Here is a 27,634-nt window from a genome sequence, read left to right on the forward strand (position 1 = left end):
GTATAAAAAAAAAAGAAGTAAAAAATAAACCCGTCTGGCCAAAAATAAATGTGAACCAGAACCGAATGTCTCTGAATGCTGTTTGCCCCATTTGGTTGTGTCTTCATTTCTGGCTAATGAATTTATTATTTACGAACCGAATCGCGCAGTTCGTAGTGACAAGTTGGCATCTCATTAGAGCCAATTTGGCCGAGAGACAAAACACATAGCATAATATCTGAAAGGCCACGCCACGCCCTCTACTGAAAGTTAACTGACCATAAAGTTATCTGTTCATTTTTTTTCTCGCTTATTCTTCTGCAATTTCTTGGCCCATAAACAAAGCGTTTATAGCCACATTCTCGACTTGAGAACTCTTGTGATGATCTACAGTCGGGCAGTTAACTAAAATTTATCTTCTTTATTTAGTTTTATTTCTGACGTCAGTTTATGTTAATTTCGGGCTACCAAATTGTCGAGTTCTCTAGTACTACGAAACCTGTTAATATCGGTAGCTCGTCTGTTTTTATAGGTCTATAAAAATCTCAAATGAACTTCAGCTCTTAAACACTTTGCAAATTAATAACAATTTGTGATAAGCTAACTTTATGTAATTAAATTTATATCAAATGAAAACAGGAATTTACTTTTTTACGTGAATATAAAAACGTGGAGACTTACCCCAATTTGAATGAATTTAACAATTATCTGAAAATAATAAAAAAAAAATGTTATTAAAAACTTGAAATGCCAACATAAAAATATTCAAATTTCTTTTTAAATATTCCCAAATAATCTCATTATATATAAAATGATTAGTTTGAAAACTTTATTTTCTATAATATATATCATATATATAAAACATCTAATTTATGAGGTAGACCTCTAACATCTCGAATATCATATAGATATATGAATATATATAATTTTTTGCAATATAAATAATCTATTCTTTAAGCATTAAGATCTCAAACGTCTGCTGATCTCTAGAGAGCAGCTAATGCAATAAAAGTTTCGAATATACGTAATATTCAAAAGCCCATGACGAGCTTGCGATCAGATCGGAGTTGTCTGTAGGTGTTAATGATAGATATGCAAGTCAGCCCATGCCTGGCTGAGTCTTTTGAAGTTGTCGCAATGCGTGAAGTTGGGCGCATCAGGTGCCGGCAGATGATTAACGGGAAAAGCAAAGCTAAACACACACACACACACACACACACATAATAAGGGGGCGGTGCAACAGTGAAAGGGAGGGGCGGCGAGTTAAAGGGCAGCGACGAGACGCCAACGCAGACAACGCAGCAGCTGCAGAGGGGACCGAGAGAGAGAGAGAGAGAGAGGGAGCGAGCGAGAGGGAAGAGACAAATGCAATGCAACATAAATAAGCGCAAGGCAATGAGAAAAAAATATAGAAAAAAAATAAACAAAAAGAAAATAAAACAAAAAATTGTCTTTTATGATGTTGTGCGCAATTTTTTCCTGCTTTTTTTTTCTGCCTTTTTTTGCGTTTTTTCTGTTTTCCAGTTGAAGTTAAAGTTGGAGTCGGTTTCCTGCGCTGGGCCAAAGGGGCGGGCAGGCGGGCGCTGTAGGCACTTAAAGGTGCAGCGCGTGTGCCGACGCACAAGCGAAAGGGCCGCACAATGGCGGGAGAGAGGAACGAGAGAGAGGAGAGAGAGGGAAAAAGAGAGAGGGGGAACAGAGAGCGAAGTTTCAGGTAGAGTAAAATAAGCGGAAAGCACAAAACACAATGTTGTGCAAAGAACGTTGAACTCGAACTCACCTCGAGAGTGGAGTACAGAACTAAAGTGGAGTGAGAATTGCGAATTGAGAGAAGGAAGAAGAAGAACAGATGAGTGTGTGAGAGAGTGTTAGACTGTGTGTGCAGCACACTCAGAGAAAAGCACAGCTATAAAGATTCTCAATAGGACTTTTCATATTTCTGAATCATTGCATTTGATAAAAATATTAAATTATGCATAAAATACTTATTATAAGAAAAGACAAACATAAACAAGACTTACATTCTTCAATTTGGAAGCTCGCTCTGGTCTTTTGATAAAGTTCATTAAAGTCTTGTATTTGCCAGTTTAGTTTATTGAAACAAGAATTTCAGTCTCAATTTAAGAATTTTATAAACGTATTTCGAACACTTTTGTATTGGATTTGAGCACAAAGCACTTGCCATTTTCTCTCAGTGCACGTATGAATTTTCATAATTTTTCATTTTCACGCACTGCTGGGACATTTGAAAAACTCTGCTGCAGATTTGTTGCCCCACAACCAATGCACTTGGCTCTTGTTGCATGTTGTTGCTGTTGTTGTTGTTGCCCCAAGCATATTGCACTTAGCGTAATTAGGGGGCGAAAGATGCAAGGAAACGAACTGGAAATCAAACATCGCCCCAGCAACAGTTTGACAATCAGTTTTAGCCAACAGAACGAGTGAAATTCTCTCAAATAAATTCACGCACAGAACACAGACACACACAGATGCTGATAGGCTGATAGACAGACAGAAACCGTTGGCTCGGCCTGTCATAACTTGAGGATAATGCGGCCTGAAACCATTTTGTTGTAATTGGCATAAGAGTCTCTAATTCCAAATGCATTTATTATTTCGACATGACCAACACTGCAGTTGCAGTTGCAGTTGCAGCTGAAGCTGGAGTCCCGAGTCGCGCATCCCGAGTTCCAAATCCCAGTTCCGCTGACACGCAAAGCAGCTTCGCCTGCCTGCTTTAAGCCATGGCTAAGAGCTGTGGCAAAAAAATACTTTAAAATAACTCGTTTTTTTGCGCCTGGACCATTTTTCATACCCTCAATTACAAAATGGAAAGTGTAGCTTAAAATTATGCTCCGATTGGAGATGGGTGTGTATAACAAGTATCTATCGATAGTATCGATAATGTTATCGATTTCTTTGATTTCAGAGAAATTGAAAAACTAATATATGCACTTCTGCTCTTTTACTACATTGTATATGTTTTTATAAAGTAGCTGAAAGTCGAATGAGAAGCCTACTCCAAACATATAACTATCGATATTATCGGAAATATTGTCGTTATGATCATATAAAGGTTAATATATGGTAATATATATTAACACATATTTACGCTTGCTTGGTTTGAAAATAGAAGAATGAGAACACATATTTATCGATAATGTTATCGATATGACCATATAAAGATAAACATATACATTTATAATTATCTATAATATTATTGCTTTTCTGTGCTTGTATCTATGAAGAGGCTGCATATCGAATGCGAACATATGTCTATCGATAATGTTATCGATAACCATAAAAACCTGTTTATGTGCATTTTAATGGGCCTCTAGTTTCTCAAGCATTTTAAGTTAAAGTTTGTGCCCCGAACTTCACGATCACGACTCGCTTTTCGCACATATTTCTGAACCAAGTTCCCATAAGGTATTTCGTCTGTTTTGTTGCATATTGGGGCTGGGTATGTTTCAGTCGTGCATTTGCCACAAATCAATTGCAACTTGTTGTATGTTTCTGATTTCTTTTCCTTCTTTTCCTTTTTTTTTTTTTGTTAATCATGTCGGACTGCGTCTTTGCGAGTTTGTCTTGACCATTTTACATTCGTTCGGTTTTATTTGTGTTCTGTTGTTTTTTGTATTTGTTGTTTTTGTGTTTTGTGAATTTCGCTTTGATTTTGTCGAGGACGTTGCCTGAAAACCAGCTCCAACCAGCCGCTGAATCTGGTTTGCCTTGGAGCAGACGGTCGCCGTTCGGTTGGCAGCAAGACATCTGCATCGGCATCTGAATCGGCATCGGCATCGGCATTGGCATCGGCATTTCAAGGTCTGACTCAGCCGGCAACAAGGAAGGAAACATTGCGCCCTTCCACAGGCCCGGTCTGTGGCAGCAACCGAGCCGCATTCCAGTTATGGCCTGGCCTCTGCGCCGCAGACACACCTAGTTTCGGACGCTCTTTCTTCGGTTGTTCTGTTTTTTTTTTTTTGGGCACGGCTTTGCAGCCTGTCTTCGGGCCAGCGTCTGACCCAGCTGCTGGCGAGCTATTGAACTCTTTGCGCAATGCACGCGTCGCTGACCCCTCCGTAACAGTTGTTAATCACACATGGCTTGGCCCAGGCACATATCAAATATCAGTTATCTCTCCCCTCCCCGCCCCCTCCCCAACCGGCCGTTCCCCTCGGCCGCTTTGGTCACTTCAAAGGCGGCCGCCACGTTTGACATAACAAGCAAAAAGTCAACGGCAACAAAGGCGAAATAATTTAGTTTGATTTAACCCTGCGAGTGCACTAAATGCAACAGCCCCCCTCCTCCCACCACCAGTCACCACCCCCTCGGCACCTGCAACTAAACTCTTTGGCTTTGGCGCACTTGGCTCGTTTTTTCAAGTCAAGTATTTAAATTATAAACGGGGCAGCACATCAAAGCGTTGACCCGACCTCTACGCCCTCCACCTACCGCTCCCCTTGGCAGGCTTAAATTACGCGCTAGGCTAAAAAAAGAAGAAGAAAACAACAACAGCAGCAGCAATCAGTTGAAGAAGAACAAGAAGCAGCTGAACAAAAAGCCACTTGGGCGAGCTTGCTGCTCAGCGGATGGGATGGGAGGGTAGGGGGTGACCAAGAAGGGGGGGGGGGGGGGGGGCGCAAGGTTTGAGAGTCCTTTGTTGTGGCACCGAAAAAGGTTTCAATTACTTGGGCTGCAACTAAAAACAAAAGCCGACGGCGTTTAACTGCGAACAGCTGGCGCCGCAACGACGGGCTGCAGTCGAGCAGGGGATCGAGCAGGGGCTGGGAGTGTAGGGGGGCGTGGCAGCTTTTATGCGCTTCACGCATTGCGAATTCTATTGAGCATTTCAGCTTTGGGCGCCACTCATACGCCAATGGACATTAAAAATTATTGTAATTATGCACACGAAGAAGGTGCCACAAAAATGCAGCGCCTGCACCGCCCCCCACCGCCCCCCTCCTTGCCTCCGCCGCCGCATTGCTGGCACTGACCCGGCGAGCGTCTGGCATGCGGCGCATTCGCTGCATTTTATGGTCGCAAAGTCCAAAAAAAAAAAAATTATTCTCAAATCCAAATTGGCATTCAATGCGATGAAAATCAAATGCGTTGCAAGCTCTGCCGACAGCCTGCTGCCTCTTGCCGCTTGCCGCTTGCCCCATGCCCCTTGAAGTCGGGCGGCTGGCAGCATTTTCTATGCCATGCCCCATTTGACGCACGAAATGCCGCGCACACAAGTGCGCCGCATAACTCATACGCAGCGTGTGACGGGCCAACAATCATGAGCAGGGGCAAGGGTTGGGCGGGGGGAATAGCTGAAAATCAGCTCAGCGAAATTGTGAACTATGAAAAGTATGTGCAGAAATTAAACTTAATTTTTAATGTATCTAAAAAAAGAGCTGCACTAGAGTGAATTTCGAGAAAGTAGGCACATTTACGGCTAACCGAAGTTTTTAAAACCCAACATTCGACAAATCTATCCTATTGCAGCTACATTATATATATTGGTCCGATTTTAAAAAGATTTTTCATATAGTAAAGCTTATTAAGAGAATGTTGAGTAAACTTGAAGGTGCAATTTATGCGAGATCAAAAATACGTCTTTAAAAAAACAAAAAAAAAGGTTTAGCAAAATGACAATTAAATGGAATTAAGAAATGTAAATGATCTTACAATTTGGTTTAGTTCAAACAATTTGGTGAGAGATATAAAATTAAAGTTACTTTTTTTTAAATAATAATTGCGTTAAAAGTCTTGTGGCAACAATAATTGTTGAAAGTTTCATCTACAAACAATTTTCCTTAATGTTAAAAAACGATCTTTAAACAATTTAAAGGTGAACTTAAATGCACTTTGACTATGTCTCTAAGCCAAAAATCCAGCTATTCCAAGCAACCCCATTGGGTAATTTCCTTCTTCTTTTTTTATCAACTTCAATTAGTTTTATTTTGCGCTGAAATCGATCAATGAGGCAAAAAGGTATATCAACAAACATATCATACAAGTTGATATTCACATAGGGGAATATTGACAATGAAGGGTCAGAAGTCGCAACCTCTGGAGGCAAATCTCTCTCAGCTGGGGGGAATAGCTCTCTCTGAGCTCTGAAAACAATTTAATAAAACGAAATTCAATATTTCAAAGAGTTGCAAACCGTTTCGTTCGATAAATTTGCTGCATTTAATCAAAAGATGCCAAATGGGATTACAAACTGTCCGTTTAGTCACGACATTTGTCACGTGCCAATCGCTCCATCAAAATGCTGAGCACTTAGTGTAAGCTCTCCCCCTCATCCACCCTCTCTTTTGGCTGGCGGGGCAACAACAGAAAACGTTGCAATATTTTGGGCCATATTTCAACTGGCTGCATTTGGCTTTAGGCTGTGCAACTACCGTTTGGGACTAGCTGCCTGCCTGGCTCTGACTGTTCGTCCGTCCGTCCGTCTGTCTGTCTATCCGTTTGTCCGACTGGCTGGCTGGGCCATGCTGCACCGCCTCCCACAGTCAATCAACGGGCCAGTCTCGCAGTCTGTGGCGCATCTTTGCCGCGAGCACATTTGGCTACTGCAGTTGCAGTTGCAGTTGCAGTCGCAGTCGCAGTTACTGCAGCAGCAGCAGCAGTTGTCAGTTGAAGCTGCAATCGCGGCAACGTGGCAATTAACTCTTTGATGGATTTACTGCGCCGCGGCTGCTGCCTGTGACTATTAAAAATGGCCACGAAATGCGTTTTTGAATGCAACAGCAGTAGAAGCAGCAGCAGCAGCAGCAGTAGAACTGGCAGCAGCAGTAACTGCGTTTTGTATGCGCGACTCCACAATTATAAAATAACCATCATTTATAATGTTTCTCGGCGCAGACGTCGCGACTTCTCAATGCGAGCGGAAATGCAGCGACTGCAACGCCAACTGCAACTGCGACGCCAACTGCGACTGCGACTGCAACTGCGTGCGGATTTGAAATATGCTGCAGACATTTAGCGGCGCTTTTGGGCTGCGTTCGCTGAACCGCAGGAAGACGGCGCCGCCGCCGCCGCCACCGCCGAATGTGGCCGCGGCTGTTTTTCCGAGTCAGAGAAGCGTTTCAAATTACAGACACCAAATAAGCCGACGCTGCTGCCCCCACCAGCCACCTGCCACGCCCCTACCTCCCTGCGCTCAACATTTTGGCTTAGCCGCCAACGCCGCGCCGACAATAAAATGCGTGGCAAAATGCAATTGAGAAATTAATTTCACCCATTCAGACATTCGCATTTGCGCTATAATTAAAACTAATTTGTGTATGCGAGGGGCAACAACAACAATTGCAACAGCAACTGCAACTGCAACAACAACATTTGCAACAAACGCCCCAAACAGACACTTGGCTTTGTGCTGCTACGTTGCGCGCACACACACACACACACACACATGCTTCATGTGTGTGCCTCAGCCCATGACACACACACTTACATAAAATACACACACACACACTTAAAGTACACACTCAAAGAACACACAGAACCCAAAAGTTATGTCATAAAAACAACAAGAAAGAAACATTATCTTCGGCAAGTCGAAGTTTCAATACCCTAACAAATATATAGCCTAGAATTGTAAGAGTCAACTGAGCAACATGCTGAAGATCGTTAATGCCAAGTTTGGTCAAAAGTTCTTGAGAAACGAAACAGTTTTTGGGCCAGTTCTTACTAGAGAACTTGGTGATATACCTAGTAGAATTAAAACATCTTGAAAAATAAAATAGTTGTAAATGACAAATTTGGTTGGGAGGTTTTCATTAATTACCTCACTTTCCTATGCACAGGAAGCCTTGCTAAAGTAAAAGTTGAGTTTGCTTAAGAGTTCTTGAAAAACAAGAAAGTCTTTCAAGCAAAAACTAATTGTTTGACCGATTCTTCCTATTGAGCTATATTATATTATAGTTAGACTCGAAAAGGCCAATCGTCAAAAGTTTTTAAAGCAAAAGCTCACACTCTGATCGATTGTTCCTGGAAAACCTTTGATATAATCGTTCTCTGCTGCGAAGATCCAGCTTAAGTTTAAGAAAAATCGTTCAAGAGTTGAGAAAGAAAACCGATCCCTCTTATTGCAGCTAGGGGACTAGAAAACTAGGGAACTAGGGAAACGAAGACCTCTCTACTAGCCCGCGTTACATACTTAATGACAAAAGTATCATACCCTCTACCCTCGAGTAGAAGAAAAACCAGCAAGAAAATTGAGCATGGCAAGTGCAATGCGATAAAAACTTAAATTGAGCTCTTTTGTTGCCTTGAGCCATGGCTTAAAGAACTTCCACGTACTTAATGGAGCTTAAAAACACAACACAAAATGTTATTGAGCAGGAATTATGAACTATTTAATTCATTAAATGGGTTTACAGACCTTTTGAAATGATATACGCGATGGGCCGATAGAAACAACAGAGCCTGAGCATAATTAACTGAAAAACAAACAAGAGTTTTTTATTAGAAAATTTGAAAGTATTTTATCAACTTGGCTATATAATTAGCCTCAGCTATAAGGTAACAGAGATCATCTCGATAGTTGTTTGCTTATTTTTCAAATTATAGTTTTACAAAAAGAATTGTCGATAATTTTTCTCATCTAAGTGCCGATAGTTATCGACAGTGTTGTAATAAGAGTTTATTACATGGTATGAAAATATCGATAATTGCCATAAAATTATTATCGACATCCTTACAAAATCAGTAAGATCGATAGCTATTTTGTAGCAACTATCGATTAATGTAAATAGTATTATGAAAAGTTAAATTTAATTGATATTTGCTTACAAATATCGACAATTCTCATAGGTATTCTGATAAGTTTCCAAAGTCATCGATATTTCTGTACTAAGTGCCGATTATTATCGATTGCTCATGATATATTATCGATATATTGATTGACATCTTGATAATCGATCAAATTGATAGACCCTATCGCTAGTTTGCCATCTGCTTAAATAGATATTTTAAAATAATATAATTGAATACCCGATAAAATGCTGTTCAATAACATGCTGAAAGGCACGCCTGGGCAAAAGCCTAGCCTAGCAATAAATGTGGATACATGTGTATACAAGTCCAACTCGAACTGATATGCTTGAGAATCTGAAGAGGAGCCACTCGAAACGCAGTGAAACCCAATTAAAAAGATTAAAAAAGAATATAAAAAAAATAGGAGCCGCAACTGAATAACGTGAAACCAAAAATCATGCCTCAAATTGCGGCAACAGAAACTCGTGTAGTTCGAGGGGTTGAAGGGGCAGCGAACTGCTGCTCTACTGAGCCGTGCTAATGAGCGCCAGGATAGTCCAGGATACTTCTGGATGGGCTCCCAATGGGCGTAGGAGACGCAGGAGACGCAGCTCGACTCCATTTCAGTCAGGCAGCAAATGAAGTGCCAGAAATGTGAAGCGAAATTGCATAAACCACTCGACAGTCGGCAGAGAAATCAACTCGAGTGCGGGGGCGGGCAGCAGAATGGCGAGGCAGGTAAGGGGGTGGGGGTAGGGAATGGGGCAAGTACTAAAAAAGTAAAACATGAAAATTTTTCCTGTATTTTTGTTGTATTTTTTAATGCAGCTGAGTTCATTAACATCAGCTTGGGAGCAAATGCAAAAAAAAAAAACAAGATGAGGAAAAAAAATGCAGGTGCCAGTGGCTGCAAAACTGTGGCCTGTGCGCCTGCAGCTAGGCTGGGGGCGGGCGGCTGTCGGGCGTGGCAGGGGTTGCTGCCATATCTACCCCAAGCGCTGGCAAATCTAAATGACTTGATTCCTTTTTTCTTTTTTTTTTTATACATATTTGTTTTATTTTTCTTCATTTTTTTTTTGTTAATAATATTTTTATTTTTGCATGTGCTTCTTCTTGCCGCGGCACTCGAGCGAAAACTTTCATTTGAAATCCCGCAAGGATACAGCACGAAAAATGCGGCAGAAAATCAGAAGTGGCAAAAGCGAAAAAAAGGGATTGCAAGCAGTGTAAATACACAAAAGAAAATGCTTGCTCGGCATAAATTCAACCAGAAATACCCCGTAATTTGCTATAAAGTTCAATAACTCGAATATTATTTGAGCGCTTGCTCTGATATTTTGGGCAAAGCTAGAAATGGAGTTAAGGCTGATATAAAACAAATTTCAGGACAATATCCTGGTGAATTATAGTAGAACATGTCAGAAAAGTAAGAGCATAAAGCTGTTTGTGATAAACGAACAGGGCTTCAAATTTCTACAGCTGCAGCAAGTCTTGACAGCCCGCACACTTTTGTGCAATTACAGGGTATGCACGTTTGCTTTTTTTCTGGCTTTTCATTTGTATATACATATATATATATATATATATGTGTGTGTGTGTGTTTACGCGCATTTTGCAAGCCACAATGCCGCTTGAAGTGATGGGCGTTATGGGTTGCGGGTGGGCGTGACCGTGCATAGGATTTGACTTTAAATGCCAGCAAATTGCATGCGCCGGGCAAAAATTTAATTAGACAAACTGAGCGGCAGGAAAATCATGAGGGAAATAAAATAGCAAAAGTTGCGGTTAAAGGATTTTCATCTGTGCTGCATGCGGCATACGGCATGCGGCATGCGGCCTGTTGTGGCATGTGGCATGAAGATAAGGAGCTGCTGAAAGCCGAGGGATATTGTGAAGTGCAGCATTGTGCATGTCGTTTCAAGGGTAAGCAGCAAGCGGTGGGAGGAAGGGGTGGGAGAGGAGGGGTAGCAGCAAATGGAAGCTGTTTTGGAGTTTTTCTAGCTATTGTTCGTGCCGCCGCTGAGAGGGCAGAGCCAAGGCAAACAAGGGGCATATTAATTGCATTGCACACTTTTGGGGCACCAACTTGGCGAGACCCGACGCCCGACGCCCAGCACCCACTAAGCGCCCACCATTGTGTTACCCTATTATTAATGAATTAAACTTGACTTTCGGTTCGTTGCACGCCGCAGCAGCAACAAAACGAACAACAGGAGACATTTGCGGAGCTTAGACGAAGTTAATAATACCCTGCGGATAAAGGATTGTATCTATTTTTATGCATATGCATAAAACCAAAGATTTTTCCATTAAAAATTAATTTTGAATTAACTTAAAGGCTAGAAATTCATTTAAAGCTATTTTTGAAACAGCTGCGCTTATAATTCCCAACTCGTTTAAGCAGGGCAAATATTAATCTCAACGTTTTAAACCTAGAATTTAAATTTCCTAACTTATCATCTTATGATTAATAAACTCTAGCATATCTCGCAAGGGGGCAGCCATGGGCGTGGGTTTGTCATTTAGGGGGGATAGATGTTGCTGCCACATGCAGAAATTTTGCTTTTATGTTTTTTTTCTTCATAATTTTATTTTTTTTTTGGCATCGCCTGCAAGAGAACGGGAGCAGCAGCTGCGTTGGTTTTCTTATTTGATTTGGGTTTGCTGTGCTGTGCCTGCGGGACTTTATATTGCGACATCAGGTTCAATGACACTGCGCTTCGTGCCATTAAATAAAATGCCAGTTGTTGGCTTACAATGTGGCAACAACAACAACTTGCCACAGTCACGCCCCAAACGGCAACCCGCAGCTTTGCTTTTGGGTTGAGATTTTCCAACAGGCACCCACGTCTCCTTCTTCTTTCTCTAATACCCTCCTCGGTCCCGCCCTAATTAAGCCAAGTCACAATTAAGATGCCTGAAAGCCCACATGCTTGTGGCCAGGCGGCAATTGTGCTTTTCGGCCAGGCTCTAAAAATGCCTGCCGATCAGCTGGCTCATAAAGTTTTAGATGCCACATAGTGCACCGCCTCCCCGCCCCCCGGCCCCCACTGCCCGCCGTAACGCTCGTCTGTGCCCATCTTTGGACATGGCTGTTGCCGTTGCGACTGCGCAAATAAATCCCAGACTCTAAAGAAGGACACACGGTTTGAACATTTTCATAAATCGCCGCCAGCGAACCGTTCGCTTTATCGCATTTTTGTGCAAAGTTTTCAATTCTAACTGTACCTCAGCTGTTGCAGAGCTGGGAGCTGGGAGCTGGGAGCTGCCCCCACCTGAGTATCGGGTCAACTGATCCAACTGTGCGTCGCGTTAGTCGAACAATGCATGCTAAATGCCAAAACGTACAAAACAAATAGAAAGAGACTAGCATGCGTGATCTAGTCGAACGTGCTCGACGGGCAGATACCCTTCTTTTTGCTTAAAAACAAAAGTCTTCAGTAACTTGCGGATTTCTGTTATAGTTGTAATGAAATGTTCAGGGCTTAAAGATAACAAATAATCGATAATTATCGGTTATCGGTTTAATGAAAATGAGCATCAATAGATAAGCATTAATTTGTTCAGCCTAAGGAATAATCTATAATTGTGGGTTTTATAAAAATGAAATAATGAGAACCTTGTCGCGATATATTTTAAAAATTGATTTGTTCACAAAAGGGGATAAGATTTTCCAACAAAACAACAATCGATAATTATCGGTTTTGTGCAGATGACCACAAATGGATTATGCATATATAATTTATCGGAATTGTTAATACTTTCTACCGACTGTTACATACATTTGTGAGAGTTCATATACCCGTTTGCGATTAAGCAGAGGGCATTAGAGACACCTTCAAACGCGGCTTCTAGGCATTCAGTTCTCTGGTCTCCAGTGCGTATCAAACTGACAGTTTGATAAACATTGTAAGAGCTCTTGAGATGCGGCTCTCTCCTCCCTCTCTCCCCACTCTTTCTCTCGCTCTTTCTCTCTCGTCCCTCACTGTCGCTCGTTCTCTTAATGTCTGTCAGTCAAGTGTTTCTCACATATTCTGACAACTTTGACTTGGTCAAAACTCAAGAATCTATTGCATATATATGCATATGGATACACCCCTCCCCTGCACAATCGAACCCCCCGCCCCTCCCCCCTATGTCGGTCAGGCTCTCAGTTCAACTGACGTCTCGGCCTGTTTAACTTTTTGCCCTCGAGTAGAGGGCGTGGCATGCAGGTATTTTGTTTTCACATGCGCTTGCATAGTTCTTACTTTTCTCCGCAGACCCCTCCCTCCCCCCACCCCCTCGCGCATTGCACAGCCCTCCCTCTGTTTCTCAGTTGGTTTCTCTAATTTTTATGCTGTGGTTAAACTTTTTAATTTAAATGACATGAGTTGGCCGAGGCACCGTTGCCACAGTTGGCGACGCCCATGCCGCATTTGATGGGCAGTGGGCGTGGCCAGTTGGCTGCAACATGCTTGATCTCTATGCCAAACGCCCCAAAGTTTTGCATTGGCCCAGGCCAAGAACAACAACTATATCGAAGCTATCAAAGTCTGTGGCCAGCCTGGCAAACGGGCAATTTACCGTTCAACTCGCCCGCCCCTCCTCCCTACCCCACCCTCCTCTCTCACTGCCTCTCTCCGGCTGACACTGCAAAGCAAATCATAAATTTTGCTGGCCCAATTGACTGGGCCAATTATGCAGCAAACAAATGGCCCATAATGAAGGCGGCCAAGCTGGCCAACTGACAAAGTCAACATTTATCTTGCCCATATACGACAGGACAACAACAACAACAACAGCAGCAACAACAACAACAACAAAAATGGAAGAAAAAATGAGACTAATAATGACATGAAAAGTGCAGAGCATTCAGCCTGTCTTCTCAAAATTGGAAATACACTAAAGGACGAAATTTCATGATAAAAAAAAAAAAAAACAATTTTAAATTGATGCTAAAGAATTTAAACATAAGTTCAACTCAAATCAAGTTAGTTGCAAACAATATTTAAAGAAATATGTATACAAAGAGCTTTCCACCCAAATTTCTATTTCTCACCCCAGTCGGTGGATTTGCCAAGGTTAGTCATGTAAATGGCTTCAAAGACAATTAAAGAATATCGCAATTAAAGCCGACTAAATTTAAGAAGAGATTTTGTCTTCAGCCAGATAAAGGCAATCGCAGGCAAAGAAAATAGGCGTTTCCACCTATTTCTCACCCTTTTAGGTGGATTTAATAAATACAAAAAAAAATCGCAGCAAGCCAAGCGAGCTCAAAACTTGTAAGCTTACTGAATAAATTGGCACAAAAAGCTGTATTTGTATAGAGAATCATAGATAGATCAACAATGGCATCAAATTTTGTGGCTAATTCTAAGAATAACAGCTAATTTGCACATACCTAGAATTCTATTCAAGCGACTTTGATGGGCTTTTTGTCTAACAAATTGAATGACAGTGTAATAATACTTTAATGTTAGGGTATATTAAGTACAATGTTGCGACTGCAACAAATAAATATTGTCCGGCCGATGGCCTAGGCCATGGCAAAGGCTGCTCGCTGCTGCCAGGGAGACCTTAATTGCCATGTTGCTGCAACATGTTGCCGATCAATAAAAGCCACAATCGTTGCAGCAGTTGCAGCAACAGCAGCGGCAACGGCAGCGGCTCGTCAAAGCCATGGCCAATGATAATGACAATGCAGTTCGGTTCGATTCAGTTCGGCGGCTGAATCCATGATTAATGACAATAAATTTGATTTTTAGTAAAGCAACGAGCAGTTGCAACAAATCAGAGGCTGCTTGATTAGCGCAACTGTGCCCCAACGTAGCGCATAGAAGGGGAGCGAGGGGTAGGGGGCGACAACAGTAGCTGCGGATAAATGCGAACAGTCGTAAATTTCAAAAATATTGCGCGGCAGCTGTCATAAAAATGCAATGCGCCAATGCAATTTGTTGTTGCATTTTCTTTTCATTTTTTTTTTTTTGTTTGTTATTCCGCGGCAACAGATTAACATAAAGGCAAAGGGGGCTAGAGCGGTCTGTGCAGGGGTGCGGGCGGGGTGGGCTAACCTTTGCTTAAGCCTCGACAGCGGCTGCGGCAGCGGCTGCGACTGCGCATTGTCTGACTGACGGTCATCATTCAAAACGTCGCACGCTAATTGGACAGTGAAATTGTAGACGACGAGCTTGATTGTGGAGCAGAGCGGGAGGGGCGGAGGAGGGGAGAATGTGTGTTTTAGCGTGTGCACTGGGAAAAATTATGATATCGAAAAGCAAATTCGAAACGTTGCTAAAATGAAGACAAACGAAAGCCGAAGCTCCACAACAAAACTTAAATTAAAATTAAAATACATCTAAGAAAGTTTTTGTTTTATTTAAGATTAATTTCTGAAATGAAGAATTTATACTTAAAGAACTTTTATTAATTAATGTCAAGCAAGCTAAGAAATATTTTCTAATTTCATTTGGCACGTTTCACGGTTGCTTTAAGTATGCAATTTCTTAATAAGAATTGTGGAGCTTAATTGATGTTTTTTCTTTTCTTATTTTCCAAATTGCTTAAGCCCAAAATTCTCTAAGAACATTTGTGCTCTCATTAAAGCTTCTTACATTTTTTTCAAGCAACTTCTGAGAACTAAATTCTAATCTTAAGAACTTTTGCTGAAAGCCCAAAACTAAGAAATATTTTGTAGCTTCCATAGAGCACGTTTTGCGCTTGTTTTAAGCTCGCAAATAATTCTAATAAGTCTGGTAGTACTTAATTTAAGCATCTTTGGATTATTATTGTGAATAAAAAACCACAAAATATGCTTGCAACTTCAAGTTAGAACACGAGAGTTAAATTCTGTCATAAGCCAGCATTTGGACAGTTGTTTTTCTCTTAGTGTAGTTCGCTTGCGAGCCTACAATGATTTAGTACAGAATGCATTAGGTTTTTATTTATTTTACGCGCGGTTTCAGTTTCATTTTAGTCGCTTTAACTACTAAGCTCGCCTTTCCCCCTCCCGTGCCCCCAACTAACCCACACACGCAGCGCTCATTAATTCTAAAGCAGATTCTAAAAAACATAAACACAAAACAAAACAAAAAAAATGCAGCCAGCCAGGCAGAGAAACTACTGCAATGGAATTTGTTTTCGACTTCATTAAAGTTTATTTAAATATGTTTCTTACATATTTTTTCTAAATTTTTTTCTGTTTTGTTTTTCCTTAAATGCGTTCACCGGCGATGCATTTAATACCCTACCTGAGTCTTCTTCTTTTTCTGGCTCTGCTCAGATTTTACAGTTTTAGTTTAATTGTGTTTCGGTTTTTTTTTTATAGTTTTTTATTACCCTCCCATTTGGCCGGGCTCTGTCATAATTAAATCAGCCATTAATGCAGATATATGCTATATATAGCGAAAGATTCGCCCGTTCTGATGTTGATCTCTCCGACTGGAAAACATCGGAGATATCTGAGAACAGGTGCTATAAAGCGTCTAATGAGCCGCACAAAAAACTCTGTACACACGTTTCCCAGTTGCGTCATATAATAAAGATCTGCAGGGTCTAGATAAAACTGGCCTGCTCATTAAATCTAGTCTAGCATTTGGAGCAAATGCACAAAAGGCTGAGAAAAAAAACTCAAGAAAAACTTAAATGGAATTTAAGAATGTCGTTACGCTGTTTTTTAATGAAAGATTGAGCAGAATGTGTAAAGCTAAAAAATATGTTTAATAAACATTTAAATAAAATAAATTAAAATAAAGTAAAAGAATAAGACTTTAGTAAAGCTTTTTCTTATGAAAATCTGTTTTTGATGAGGTAAATATTTTAAAACTTTTGTTGATTAATCAGCATTGCCTAAAAAAATATGTTTCACAAATTATTAGATTCTCACATATTTATTGCTAACGATATTTGCTAGTAGTTCCGATATATTAGCATGGTTTCATTTGCCGATAACAAAGAAATTGATAGGCAAGTGATCGACACCTGAGACAAGACGAAGTTTAGAAGCAAAACTGTTGCAAATGTATATATAAATGCATATTGTGGCATCGTTTTATTACAAAGCTTAAGCTATTAACTAAATTCTTGAAATTTGTATTCTTGGAGTATTTAATGCAGAGTAAATTGTATGCAGGGTATTTGTGAAGACATGCTTAAGCTTTTGCTTAAGCCATCGTAGTTTTGCCTTCTTCTTTTTGTTTTACTCTTGGCTGAGCCGCTCCTCTCTCTTTCTCTCTTACACTCGCTGACTAAACCGACAAGATCAGCAGCAACAACAACAACAACAACAAGACGAATTAAAATTGTAAATGTCGCGACTTTGGGGATGGCAATGTCGATTCGATTCGATGCGATTCGACTGGCAAACAAGTTTACGGCCCGCGCCAGACACAGGCAGCAGCAGTATTTGTGGGTGCGGGGTGGCGCAAAGGGGCTGACTGCCGGCTGGGGGAGGGAAGCGTAACGAACGCCAAGAAATGCAGATGCAGCTGACAGCAGCATCGACTGCACAGCAAGAAAAAAACAAGTGACTTTATATTCATTTTCTTATGAATTTCAAATTAAGAACATTTTTACAATTTTGAAGTATTTTTGCTTGCAAAAGACGACTTTAAGCTGCACTTAATTTCCCCTGACTCACAATTTCCCCTACCAACACTCTTACTCAATTTTAATGCGCTTTCTTACACACAATATTTTCTTCTTTATTTTTTGGCGTGAAATTTAAACCAAACTTGAAACGCTTTAGTCACAATTCAAATTCGCTCAGTTCCCATAAGAAGCTTAGTGCGCCGGAAACTAAGAGCAGCTGCGTTATGGTGAAAAGAGAAAGCCGTGGTTCTAATCTTGTAACATGCAGATTAGCTCATATTACAATTTATATAAATAAACTAATGATATTTTATATTATTAATAGAAAAGTTTTGTTAAACTTTTCAAGAAAATACTTGAATTAATTTATTGCTCAATTTTTGAACTAGCAGCTGGTTCAAATTTGAAAGATATTGTAAAACCAAGCCCAAATATGGCTTTTAGTTTGACACCAAGAGAATATTTTTGTGCTGTGCATAGTTGTGTGGCTGTTAGCTGAGTTGCATATGGGTCGCTGCTCCATTTCCATGGAGCCACATCCTCATCAATTGGCGAGCAGCCGCAGCGGGACAGGAACATGCGACAAGTTTAAGCCAGGCAGCAAACCCTGGCTGCATAATTGCCAGTCTAAATCAATGGCTCATGCAGCCAGTTGTTGCTTTTGCCAAGCCCCGCACCACAACACACACACACACACACACACACATGTGTCAAGCTTCATTGTCAACGCGATCGTCTTGGCTCCAGCCCGTCTCCAGCTCCCTGCCACATGGCCCCCCGTCTCTCTCGATCGGCGTCATCGTCAATATTTGCCATGATCTTATCGTCAAGTAAAGTCATGTCGCCTGCCAAGGCTCTCGGTTGCCTCGTTGTTCGTTTGTTCGGTTGTTTCTCTACTTTTTTTTGGTGGCTCGACTTCAGTTGCCGCCACTTGGGCGCAATTATTTTATTTTACACTTGCAATTGGGGACAACATAACTTGGTCATAAACTTCGCTAAGGTGTGTTCCCCAATCTCTACAAAAAGAAGATGAAGAAAAAACCATAACAAGCCTTTAACTGCCCACGAGTATCTCAGTCGAAAGATCTTAAAATCTTATTGGCTGTTTTTTATAAAAACATGTATCTGAGACGGCACAGGCATGATATAATAGTTATACATATTATATCTAGACTTATTTGACAACCGATTTCTCACACTCTCTGTCTAATTCTCACAATACTCTGTATTCTAGAATACAACGCGACACTATACAACACTAGAAAGTACTATATAACATACTGTACTATAAAATACTCTCAAGTAACAGCCCATGGCTGGTTCCTATTTTTCCCATTCGCTGTCTAATCCACACAATTTGTCTCTACTATAATAAGCATGCCATTGAATGCGAAACTTTAGAACAAATTGTGATTTCTGTTAGTGTATTTGAAGCTTCGATCTGGCATAGCTGTCTACTTTTGCTTCTCCACATCATCTCTGAGTGTTGAGTTATGGCAAAAGACCTTGGACTTAAGCAGCAGCCACACTGACTGTACCGATCTGCACCCGCATCCGGATCTACGCCTGCGGCTCTTCCTCCCGCTCTGGCTGTCTTTTGGGCAATTTGTCACTGTGCCGTCGTCGGCTGAGACGACGAGAGGCGTGCGCCAAAAGACTCTGGGCTACCGGGCAGCATTAAACTGCCCCCCCCCCCCCCCCCCCCCCTTCTTGGCTACCCTGCTCCATCGCCAGCTGTGGCAGACTGGCGACTGTCCTCGTCATCTATCGCTGGCTGCCATCTGCGTACAGTTAACAAAACAAAAAAACAAAAAAAAACCGACGGCGTCTCCCTGCTCCTGCTGTGCGATGGCCATGCCGATGGGCGATTGTGAACCGGGGACTGTGAATTGGGGATTGTGAACTGGTGACTCGAGACTTGTGACTCGAGACTGGAGACTGGATACTGGCGCTCCTTCAACGACTTCTTTATGGCTCTTGATTTTTATGATTTTGCTGTTTAATGGTTCATTTGTGTGTTGCACTCGTAACCCCCCCCCCCAATTCCACTCCACTCTCCCCCTTTCTCCCTCTCTTGTTTGTGTCTGGCTTCTAGTTTTGTTATCGCCGCGTCTATATCTTCAGCTTTAGTCTCCTCCAGCCCCTGCTCCGGCACCTAGCCTCGTCGCCAGCTTGGTTTAAGTGCCGGCAGCCCCTCTTACTCTCCGGCTTAATCTCTGTATAACATTTTTGAGCATAACGCAGTCGCCGCAGCGTCGCCGGGCAACGTTTTGGCCAACTTGTATTTACCCAGTGTTTTGGCCAAGTTACGGCCAAACGTTTCGGTTAACTGCATTGTTTGTTTGCTTGTTGTGTGCATTGTTAGTGCGCGCTTTTCACTGACCCTGCCCGAACGACACCCCTTTCCCCTTAGCCAAACTGATCTGCAATTTATGTTGCATACTTTGTGGCTGTGCAACTTGCGTGGTTCTTTTTCAAGAGGATTTTCGCGTATTCCTGTCAAGCACTTAAGCGAAAGGTTTTACAAAAGCTCTTATCGATAAATTTAGTTTAGTTTCATGTCTCAATATGTGCTAAATCGATTAGACTATCGATTAGGGTGCTGTAATAAACTAGCCCTATTAGCAGCTCTAGCTTTTATTTCTAGCTGATAGAAAGATATCGAACATGTTATCGATAGTACTAACCCCACTAAGCGTGTTATCGATAACACGTTCAACACTTTAAGCACTATCGTTAATATATTTGCTCAGTTTTTAAGCCTTCTAGCCACCTTTCATTAACCGTAATCGCCTCACACACACACACACACACACACCTTGATCATGTCAAACAAGTTCTTTGGACTTCCACGGCTGTCCTCCATGGTCACATTGATTATCAACGCTTGTAATTAGCTGCATTGATTTGACATTTGCATAGCTAGCGAATAAATGTAATCGTTTTCTTTGTCATTCGCAATAACTTAGCCTTTCGGCTGTTCTAATGAGCTGCGACTAAGTCGCTGTGGCTAATGACAGCTCATCAGCTGAGCCAGCGATTAGTTGGCTTGTCAACTTTTAACGGCCTTTGGAACTTTGCTGCCAAATGGCCGACAACAACTTTGGCATCTTTTAGCTGGCCATTTGCCGAACGGCCGCAGTGACACCTTCCAGCCATGGGGCTGGCGGGGATGCGGATGCGGATGCGAGTGAGCATGAACGTTGGCAGCTGGCGCCGCCTCCATTCAGAATCACTTTATGGCTCAGTCGTCGTTGGGGCCATAATTGGACGCGGTGCCAATCATTTTAACAGCTAGGCAAACACGCAACCCAAAGCAAAGCAAAGCAAGGTAAAACCAAAGCGAACCGAAACCAAAGACAAAACCAGCAAAGCCAAAACCAAGACCAAAACCAGAACCAGTCGCCGCTGTCAGTTCATGTTCCATGTGTTCGGCAATGTCGCTGAATGATAATGCAAAATATGCAGTCAAAGAAGCTACCAGTTCCTTTGACATACAATACACTGAGCGAAAAGCGACTAGGCTTTGTTTTCTAAAATAGGAGAGGGAATTCGCTTTGCAAACTGACAAACTGCAAATGATATTATATTAAAAATAAAACTATTAAATAAATAAACACAAATAATTTTAGAGAATATAAATAAATAAAATTAGTTACAAGCGACTTAATTCCCTTTGAGATTCAATTGATAAAACATAAATATTATATTAAATTTCCGCCTCAAATACCTCAACAGAAGGTTATCCCCATTAGATTTGTTTTATGAATTTGATTGTAACATATTTGAGAGATCTAGGAAATTTCTTTGAAAAATCTTCTTAGATTGTGTTGCACAACATTTTGTGCAGTGTAGCTTTGGAGTGCTTCAGCCTGTCTGAATGACAATTGGCGCCATGGCCGCGGGGCGTTACGAGCAAGGCTGGTGGCTCGGCAATTGGTTGGGTGGATCGCGGATCGGGGATCGTGGTCTGTGATCCTGCCGGGGCACTTGTTTGTTTATAATTAGCCGCGGCCAAAACGATGCTGGCGACGGCAACGACGACGACGGCGACGGCAATTCAAATTAATGGCCAGCTACTGGTTTCTCCGGCATCTATTTTTATGGCCGATCAATTTTCTAATAACTGCCCCCTCTTCTCTCTCTGTCTCTCTCTCTCTCGCACTAATCTAATATGTTCTCTCTCTTTCTGTTTCGCTTTCAGGCGGAAATGCTGATGGAGGATTCGCGATTGTTGCCGCTGGGCTCGGTGGCGCCGGCATTGCCGCAACCACCGCCGCCGCCGCCGTCAACGCACCAGACGCTGCCCGCCAGCCTGAAGCAGCAGCATCATCATCATCAACGCGGTGGCGCCTCCGTTGCGCCCGTCGTTGCCGTTGCCGCCGCCGCCGACATTCCGAGCAAGAAGCTAAAGGCGCCCCCATTGGACAGCTATCATCCAGCCATGGACTTGCAGCACTATCACATCATGTACGCGCACTGCATGCAGCAACAACAGCAGCAGCAGCAGCAGCAGCAGCAGCGGGAGCAGCGAGAGCAGAGGGAGCTGAGAGAGCGGGAACGGGAGCGTGTGGAGCGCGTGGTGGTGGGCACGCATCCGTTGGCAAGCAGCGCGTTTCAGCCATGGCGTGCGGCAAAGCCAACGCCCGCTGCCTATTTGCAGGCATTCAGCGCGTTGTCCTCGCTGCCGTATGCCTGCCAGGAGCCGCCGGAGCTGCAGAATCCGGAACGCGTGGTGCGCAGCACGGATCGCGAACGCTTCGAGCAGCACTATCAGCCGAATGTGGCGCTGGCGCCGCGCAAAAGTATACTGTGCAAGGAGCGCGAACTGGAGCGCCAGCGTCTCCGGCAGGAGCAGGAGCTCCAGCTGCACATCAAACAGGAGCGCGCCCCAACCCCGCCCCTGGAGCCGCTGAATGGCAGCAATAGCAACCACAGCAACAGCTCCAACAGCAGTTCGCCCATGCCCAAGCCCGCGCCCGCCCATTTGGTGGTGGCGCCGGCTCCGGCTCCGGCGCCGCTGCCACCCCCGCTCCCGCCCAGCCACGCAGCGTTGCCGCCAGCGGCGCGCCATGTGCCACGCAGTCCCGCCGAGGAGTTCTCGGCGGGCAGCAATGAGATTACCTCCTCCACATCGCCGGTGCCACCAGCACTAGCACCAGCAGCAGCAGCAGCAGCAGCAGCCACAACAGTTGCAGCAACAGCTGGAGCAACTGCAGCTGGAACAGCTGGAGCTGGCACGCCGAGCAGCCACATTATAGCCACCGTTAATCAGCATGCCAAGCTGCTGCCCACAAGCAGCAATCACCACCACCACAGCCACAACCACAACCACCACCAGCACCACAACGAACCAAGTCGCATTAGGATCAACAAGAATCTGATGAGCCAGCCGCCGGTGACGGCGGCAATTGCTGCACTGCAGCCGATCTACTATAAGACGCCGCATCCGGCCGGCTATTCGCCAACGCAATCTTCCAGCGCCGGCGGCCTCAATCTCAGCACGCACTCCTCCAATGTGGTCAGCTCGCCGCACGCCAAGCAGCAGCAACTGTTGCAACAGCTGCAACATCAGCAACAGTTGCCCTCGACGGCGGCGGCAGGCCAGAATGGCAATGGCCATCTGAAGCCGCATTTGGGCAGCGAATTTGAGCTGTCGACGGACACGGACGACGACAGTCTGAATGGCGAGCCGGACAGCAGCGCCGCCATGCTGCCGCCCTGGGAGCTGGCCGTGGATGCGTTGCGCGATACGCGCGCCAAGGATCGGGAGCGTGTCCTGCACCTGCTCCAGCGGCTGTTGCACGAGAATCAAAAGTATCGCGATACCAATGGCCAGCTGGGCGAGCTGCTGCACAAGCGGGAGACGGAGATTGCGGAGCTGCGCGAGCAGCTGCAGCATTGTCGGCGCCAGTTGGAGGCGCTGGACAAGCTGCGTGTGGTGCCATTGAAGCAAACGTTGCTCGAGCAGCGTTTAGACGAGGAGATGGACGACGATCATGATCACGAGGAGGAGGAGGATGAGGAGCTGTTGTTGGGCGGCGAGGAGGCGGATAGCAATGAGACGCTCACGCAGGATCAGGCCAACAACAACAGCAGCAACAACAACAACAAGGCGCAGGCAAATGGCTTGCGGCGCAGCCCAACGCCGCTCAACTGTTGCGCAACTGTTGCACAGCAGGAGCAGGAGGCGCCGGCATGCAAACGCCTCAAGCTGCAGGCACAGCAGAAGCCCAAGCCGGCGAATGGACATGCCAAGAGTCCAAGTCAAAGCGGCGCCAGCGACGATGACGACGAAGACGAGGAGGATGAGGGGGAGGAGGAGGAGGAGGAGGAGGAAATGGGGGCACAGCAGCATTCGGACGAGGCAAGGCAGCGCACGGCGCAGGCGCAGGCGCCGCACAGCAACGCTTTGACAACGCCGCCCACAGCGACCACGCCCCAATCGCCTGACTCGGCCGCAACCGCCGGGCAGCTGTTCGACAGCAGCAACAGCAGCGATGAGTCGGCCATGAAGAAGGCGCAAATGTGCGCCAGCCAGGCGCTGGCCAAGATTACCAGCAACAACAACAACAACAACAACAACAGCAACAACAACAATAACAGCGAGGAGACAGAGCCAGAGGAGGAGGAGGAGGAAGAAGAGCAAGAGGAAGCAGAGCAGCAGGCAACAACGCAGCAGGAAGACTCGGATGATGACGAGATGCCGCTGCAGCAGCGCCAACAACAACAGCAGCAGCAACAGCAGCAGCGACGCCAGCGACGCGATGTGGCTGCGCTGCCGACGCCAGCGCCGACAGCGACGCCCATTTTAATGGCCACCAAAGCGAGCAAAAAGCAAACGCCGCCAATTACAACAACAACAGCAACAGCAACAGCAGCAACAACAATAACAACGAATTGCGAATTACAAATCAAAAAGGAAATTGTCTAAGTAGACCCCCGGCCCGGCCCGCTCCGCCCCGCCCCTTCTAGCACCAAGCAGCTGCCGCAAACGCATTGCAATTAACAGTTAGAACTTAGCTCATATAGTCGTCTCTTTCACACACACACACACACACACAGCAAGCTAGCTAAGCTTAGCTTAAATCTTTAAGAAACCAACAAAAAATGTTTAAAAATTATGCTCAATGCTTAACGCACATGAAATACCCTATCGCAGGGTATGCTGCGATAAAAACGAAAAAGAAAACACACGACATTTTTCAACACTTTCTCTAAACATTTTGTATAGCTTGTTTTGATCTCACGTATAACACAAAATTTGTTAGGCTTCCAAATTTGTTCTGTTCTATAGAAACTAATTCTAAATATGTTATACTATTATTTTGTTAAAAAAAAATTTCTTCAACTTTGCTGCAGAAGTTATCAACATTGAAACCAAAGCTTTAAATAAACAACAAAAAAAAAAAAACTAAAAACAAAACAAAAAATAAAAGTTAAAATTTAAAAGTAAAAATAACAAAAAATAACAAAAAAGAAAACTTGATTCTGTATATTGCGAGACCACAATTGATGCGTGTGTGTTTTTTTTTTTTTTTGAATTAATTATTATTAATGATTTTATAATTTAACATAATTTTAGACCTTATCTAATAAGTTTAAGGCTTAAACGAAAACTTCGAAGACATTTAAAGAGAAAATGAAGAGAAAAAGAAAAGAAATTAACTCAAAGCGAGGCTGGCAAAATTTAGCAAATTATTCAACACTGACAAGTGTTGCCCTTTCTTTCTGCTTGGCACAGATTTCCGCATAGCGGCAGTTTTACAGACCCCCCTACCCCATCTCCACCCCTTAATTTTTTATTTGAATTTATTTAAGTTCTAATTCTAACTGTACTTTTATGCCTTTTAAGTTTAGTTCTAACTTTAAGTTGGAAGCAAAAAACAAACGGTTAAAGCAAGAGCGTTGCGAGAGCGAGAGAGAAATACACACACACACAAAATGAACCCACCACTAAAAAAATAAAATTAAATTAAACAATATAAATAAAAACAAAAAGGAAAAAGGAAAAAAACGTAAACGAATTGCTAAACAAATCTTAACGAAACGTAACGCAACTAACGTAACGTAACGTAATTAAGAGAAAATAATGTTTTACAACACTGAACAAGTTGCCGCGTTAAATTGAGCAAGTCTATACAACTAAAAATCTATGCTATATATGAATATATATATACACACATACAACATACATATTTACAAACAATCTAAACATAAATACATATAAACATTAATATTTATTATAGCGTCTAATTCAACAGATTAATTAATTGTAGTCTTCTGTTTCACACTGTAAGCTTTGCTTTGTAGGCATTTAGTTAAATAGTTTCTAAAAACGAAACACATTAACAAAAATATGAAAAAAAAAAAAAAACAAATAAGAACAACAAATGCTAAACGTAGTTTTTAAGCAACTTCTTCTTTGTCTTTGTACCATTCGAATGGCAAATACTCGTAACTGTTATTGTAAATATTATTTCTATCGATGAATCGATAAAGCGATCTATCGATATGTAACGTACTTTCGATTTCGTTGCCAACACTCTTTGTGAATGTTGCTTTGGAGAAGAAGAAGCAGCAGCAGCAGCAGCAGCAGCTGATAAATTGTAGCCAAGCCAAGAGCCAAGCGAAAGCGCGCGAGCACAGATTTCAAAAATCTATAAACTTTTGTTAAACATATATATTATATTATCGAACGCACAGAGCCAATTCATAAACTAAATTTTAAATTTTCATTATATGCCTGTGTGTGTTTTTTGTACTTTCTAAAAGAAAACCAAGAAAATATAAAGAATTTCGAAGCAACAACAAAAAAATAAATGAAATTTAAACCAAAATTCAAATTTAGCCCTAAGCGTCGCCAGCGGAAAACGTGTAAAATTGTAAAAAAAAATAAAAAAAAAAACAAACATTTATTAATAAACAAATGGAAATTACAATTAAAATAAAATATATACATTTACAGTTTAACAGCAACAACAACAACAAAAAACCATAAACAATTGTTATGCAAATTTAAAAAGTTATTTAAATTAAACGCAAAAAAAATGAGAAAACAAAAAAATAAAAATAAAACAAAGAAACGAATTACAAATTGCTATGCAAAAATGGTAAATAATAAAAAATAAAAGAAAAAACAACAAATTATTGTACATTAATTATTTATGTTCATTTTGTGTTTCATTTACAAAAATAATTCCAACAGAAAACAGAAACAATCTCCCTCCACCCCCATCCCCCCGCCCTTCACTCAGAAACAGAACCAGAAACTAAAGTGAAAAATTAGAAAATCATCAAAAGGAAAAACAAGAGGAAAAACTAACAAGAAGGTTAATCAAAACGGTTTTCACAACATTTTTTATATATTAAAGGCCAAATTTTACAAATTACAAAAATAAAGAGCATAAAAATAAATGCGCAGCGAAACGTCAACAATTTTTGCAGTTTTTTGTACAATTATTTCTTTTGCTAACGACCCAAAGAACAGTTATATATTTATTAACAAAATAATAATTATTAAACGAAAAAATAAAACAAAAAACAATCATTTTATTAACAAAAATATATAAAACAAATTTTACAAAAAAAAAAAAAAAACAAGCACAAAAAAAAACGAGAAATGAGCCCCAAAAAAAAAATTAAAAGCTTGAAAAAACAAAATAAATATTGTTAAAAAATGTATTCAAAAACAACAACAACAACAATTAATACATGGCATTAGTTATTAACAAATACGCATGCATATACAGAAATCGGCGTCTTGTCAATATATTATTATTACTATTATGATTATTGCATAATAATTACAATAATTATTATTAACTATTATTTATTTATGTGACATTCAGAATGCAAATAAAATGTACAAATTGTGGACGAAACGGTCAACGGATGCGATTAAAATAAACAAAAAAAAAAAACCAAGTTTAATTAAATTAAACAGTTAGAGGACAAACAACAAACAACAACAACAACAATTTGACTTCAACGTTTCATATTTAAGTAGTGCAGCAACAAATAAAACAAAATTATTAACAAAAATAATAATAAAAAAACTAACAAAACGAAAAAAAAGCGAAAAATTATTACATATGTAAAGTCAAGACAAAATACACAAACAACAACAAAACGGTAAATATTATGCATAATAAATATTTGAAAAACATAAAATCAAATCTATTTTTTATTACAATATTTTTTTGATTTTTAATTTGTTGCAGTCTTTTGTAATTATTTGCGGCATGCTTTTGGGCGGCGCGCTTACGATTTGCCAGTCTTTTTATGTTGCATACTTTCGAGCGGATATGAAGAACGGCTTTAGCGAATACAA

General features: G+C 41.9%; 1 protein-coding gene and 1 long non-coding RNA gene across 4 annotated transcripts in view; one reads left to right on the forward strand and one right to left on the reverse strand.

Moving 5' to 3' along the window:
* The window catches only part of Snoo (Sno oncogene), a 107,343-nt gene extending 79,906 nt beyond the window's left edge, over positions 1-27,437 (forward strand). Inside the window, exon 2 of the mRNA XM_002051833.4 lies at positions 21,506-27,437. Coding sequence (XP_002051869.2) covers positions 21,506-24,235 — 2,730 coding nt within the window. The 3' untranslated portion in view covers positions 24,236-27,437. The remainder of the gene's footprint in view (positions 1-21,505) is intronic.
* LOC116651655 (uncharacterized) overlaps positions 1-27,634 on the reverse strand; it is a 98,222-nt gene that overhangs the window by 70,047 nt on the left and 541 nt on the right. For 2 of the 3 annotated variants that reach the window (XR_004304669.2, XR_004304668.2), the window contains exons 2-3: positions 8,360-8,417; positions 661-687 (exon numbers count right to left, since the gene is read on the reverse strand). This is a non-coding gene — a long non-coding RNA (uncharacterized lncRNA). The remainder of the gene's footprint in view (positions 1-660; positions 688-8,359; positions 8,418-27,634) is intronic. The other variant, XR_004304670.2, reaches the window with a different exon arrangement.

Source organism: Drosophila virilis, chromosome 4, assembly GCF_030788295.1.
Source record: "Drosophila virilis strain 15010-1051.87 chromosome 4, Dvir_AGI_RSII-ME, whole genome shotgun sequence".
Classification (NCBI taxonomy): Eukaryota; Metazoa; Arthropoda; class Insecta; order Diptera; family Drosophilidae; genus Drosophila; species Drosophila virilis.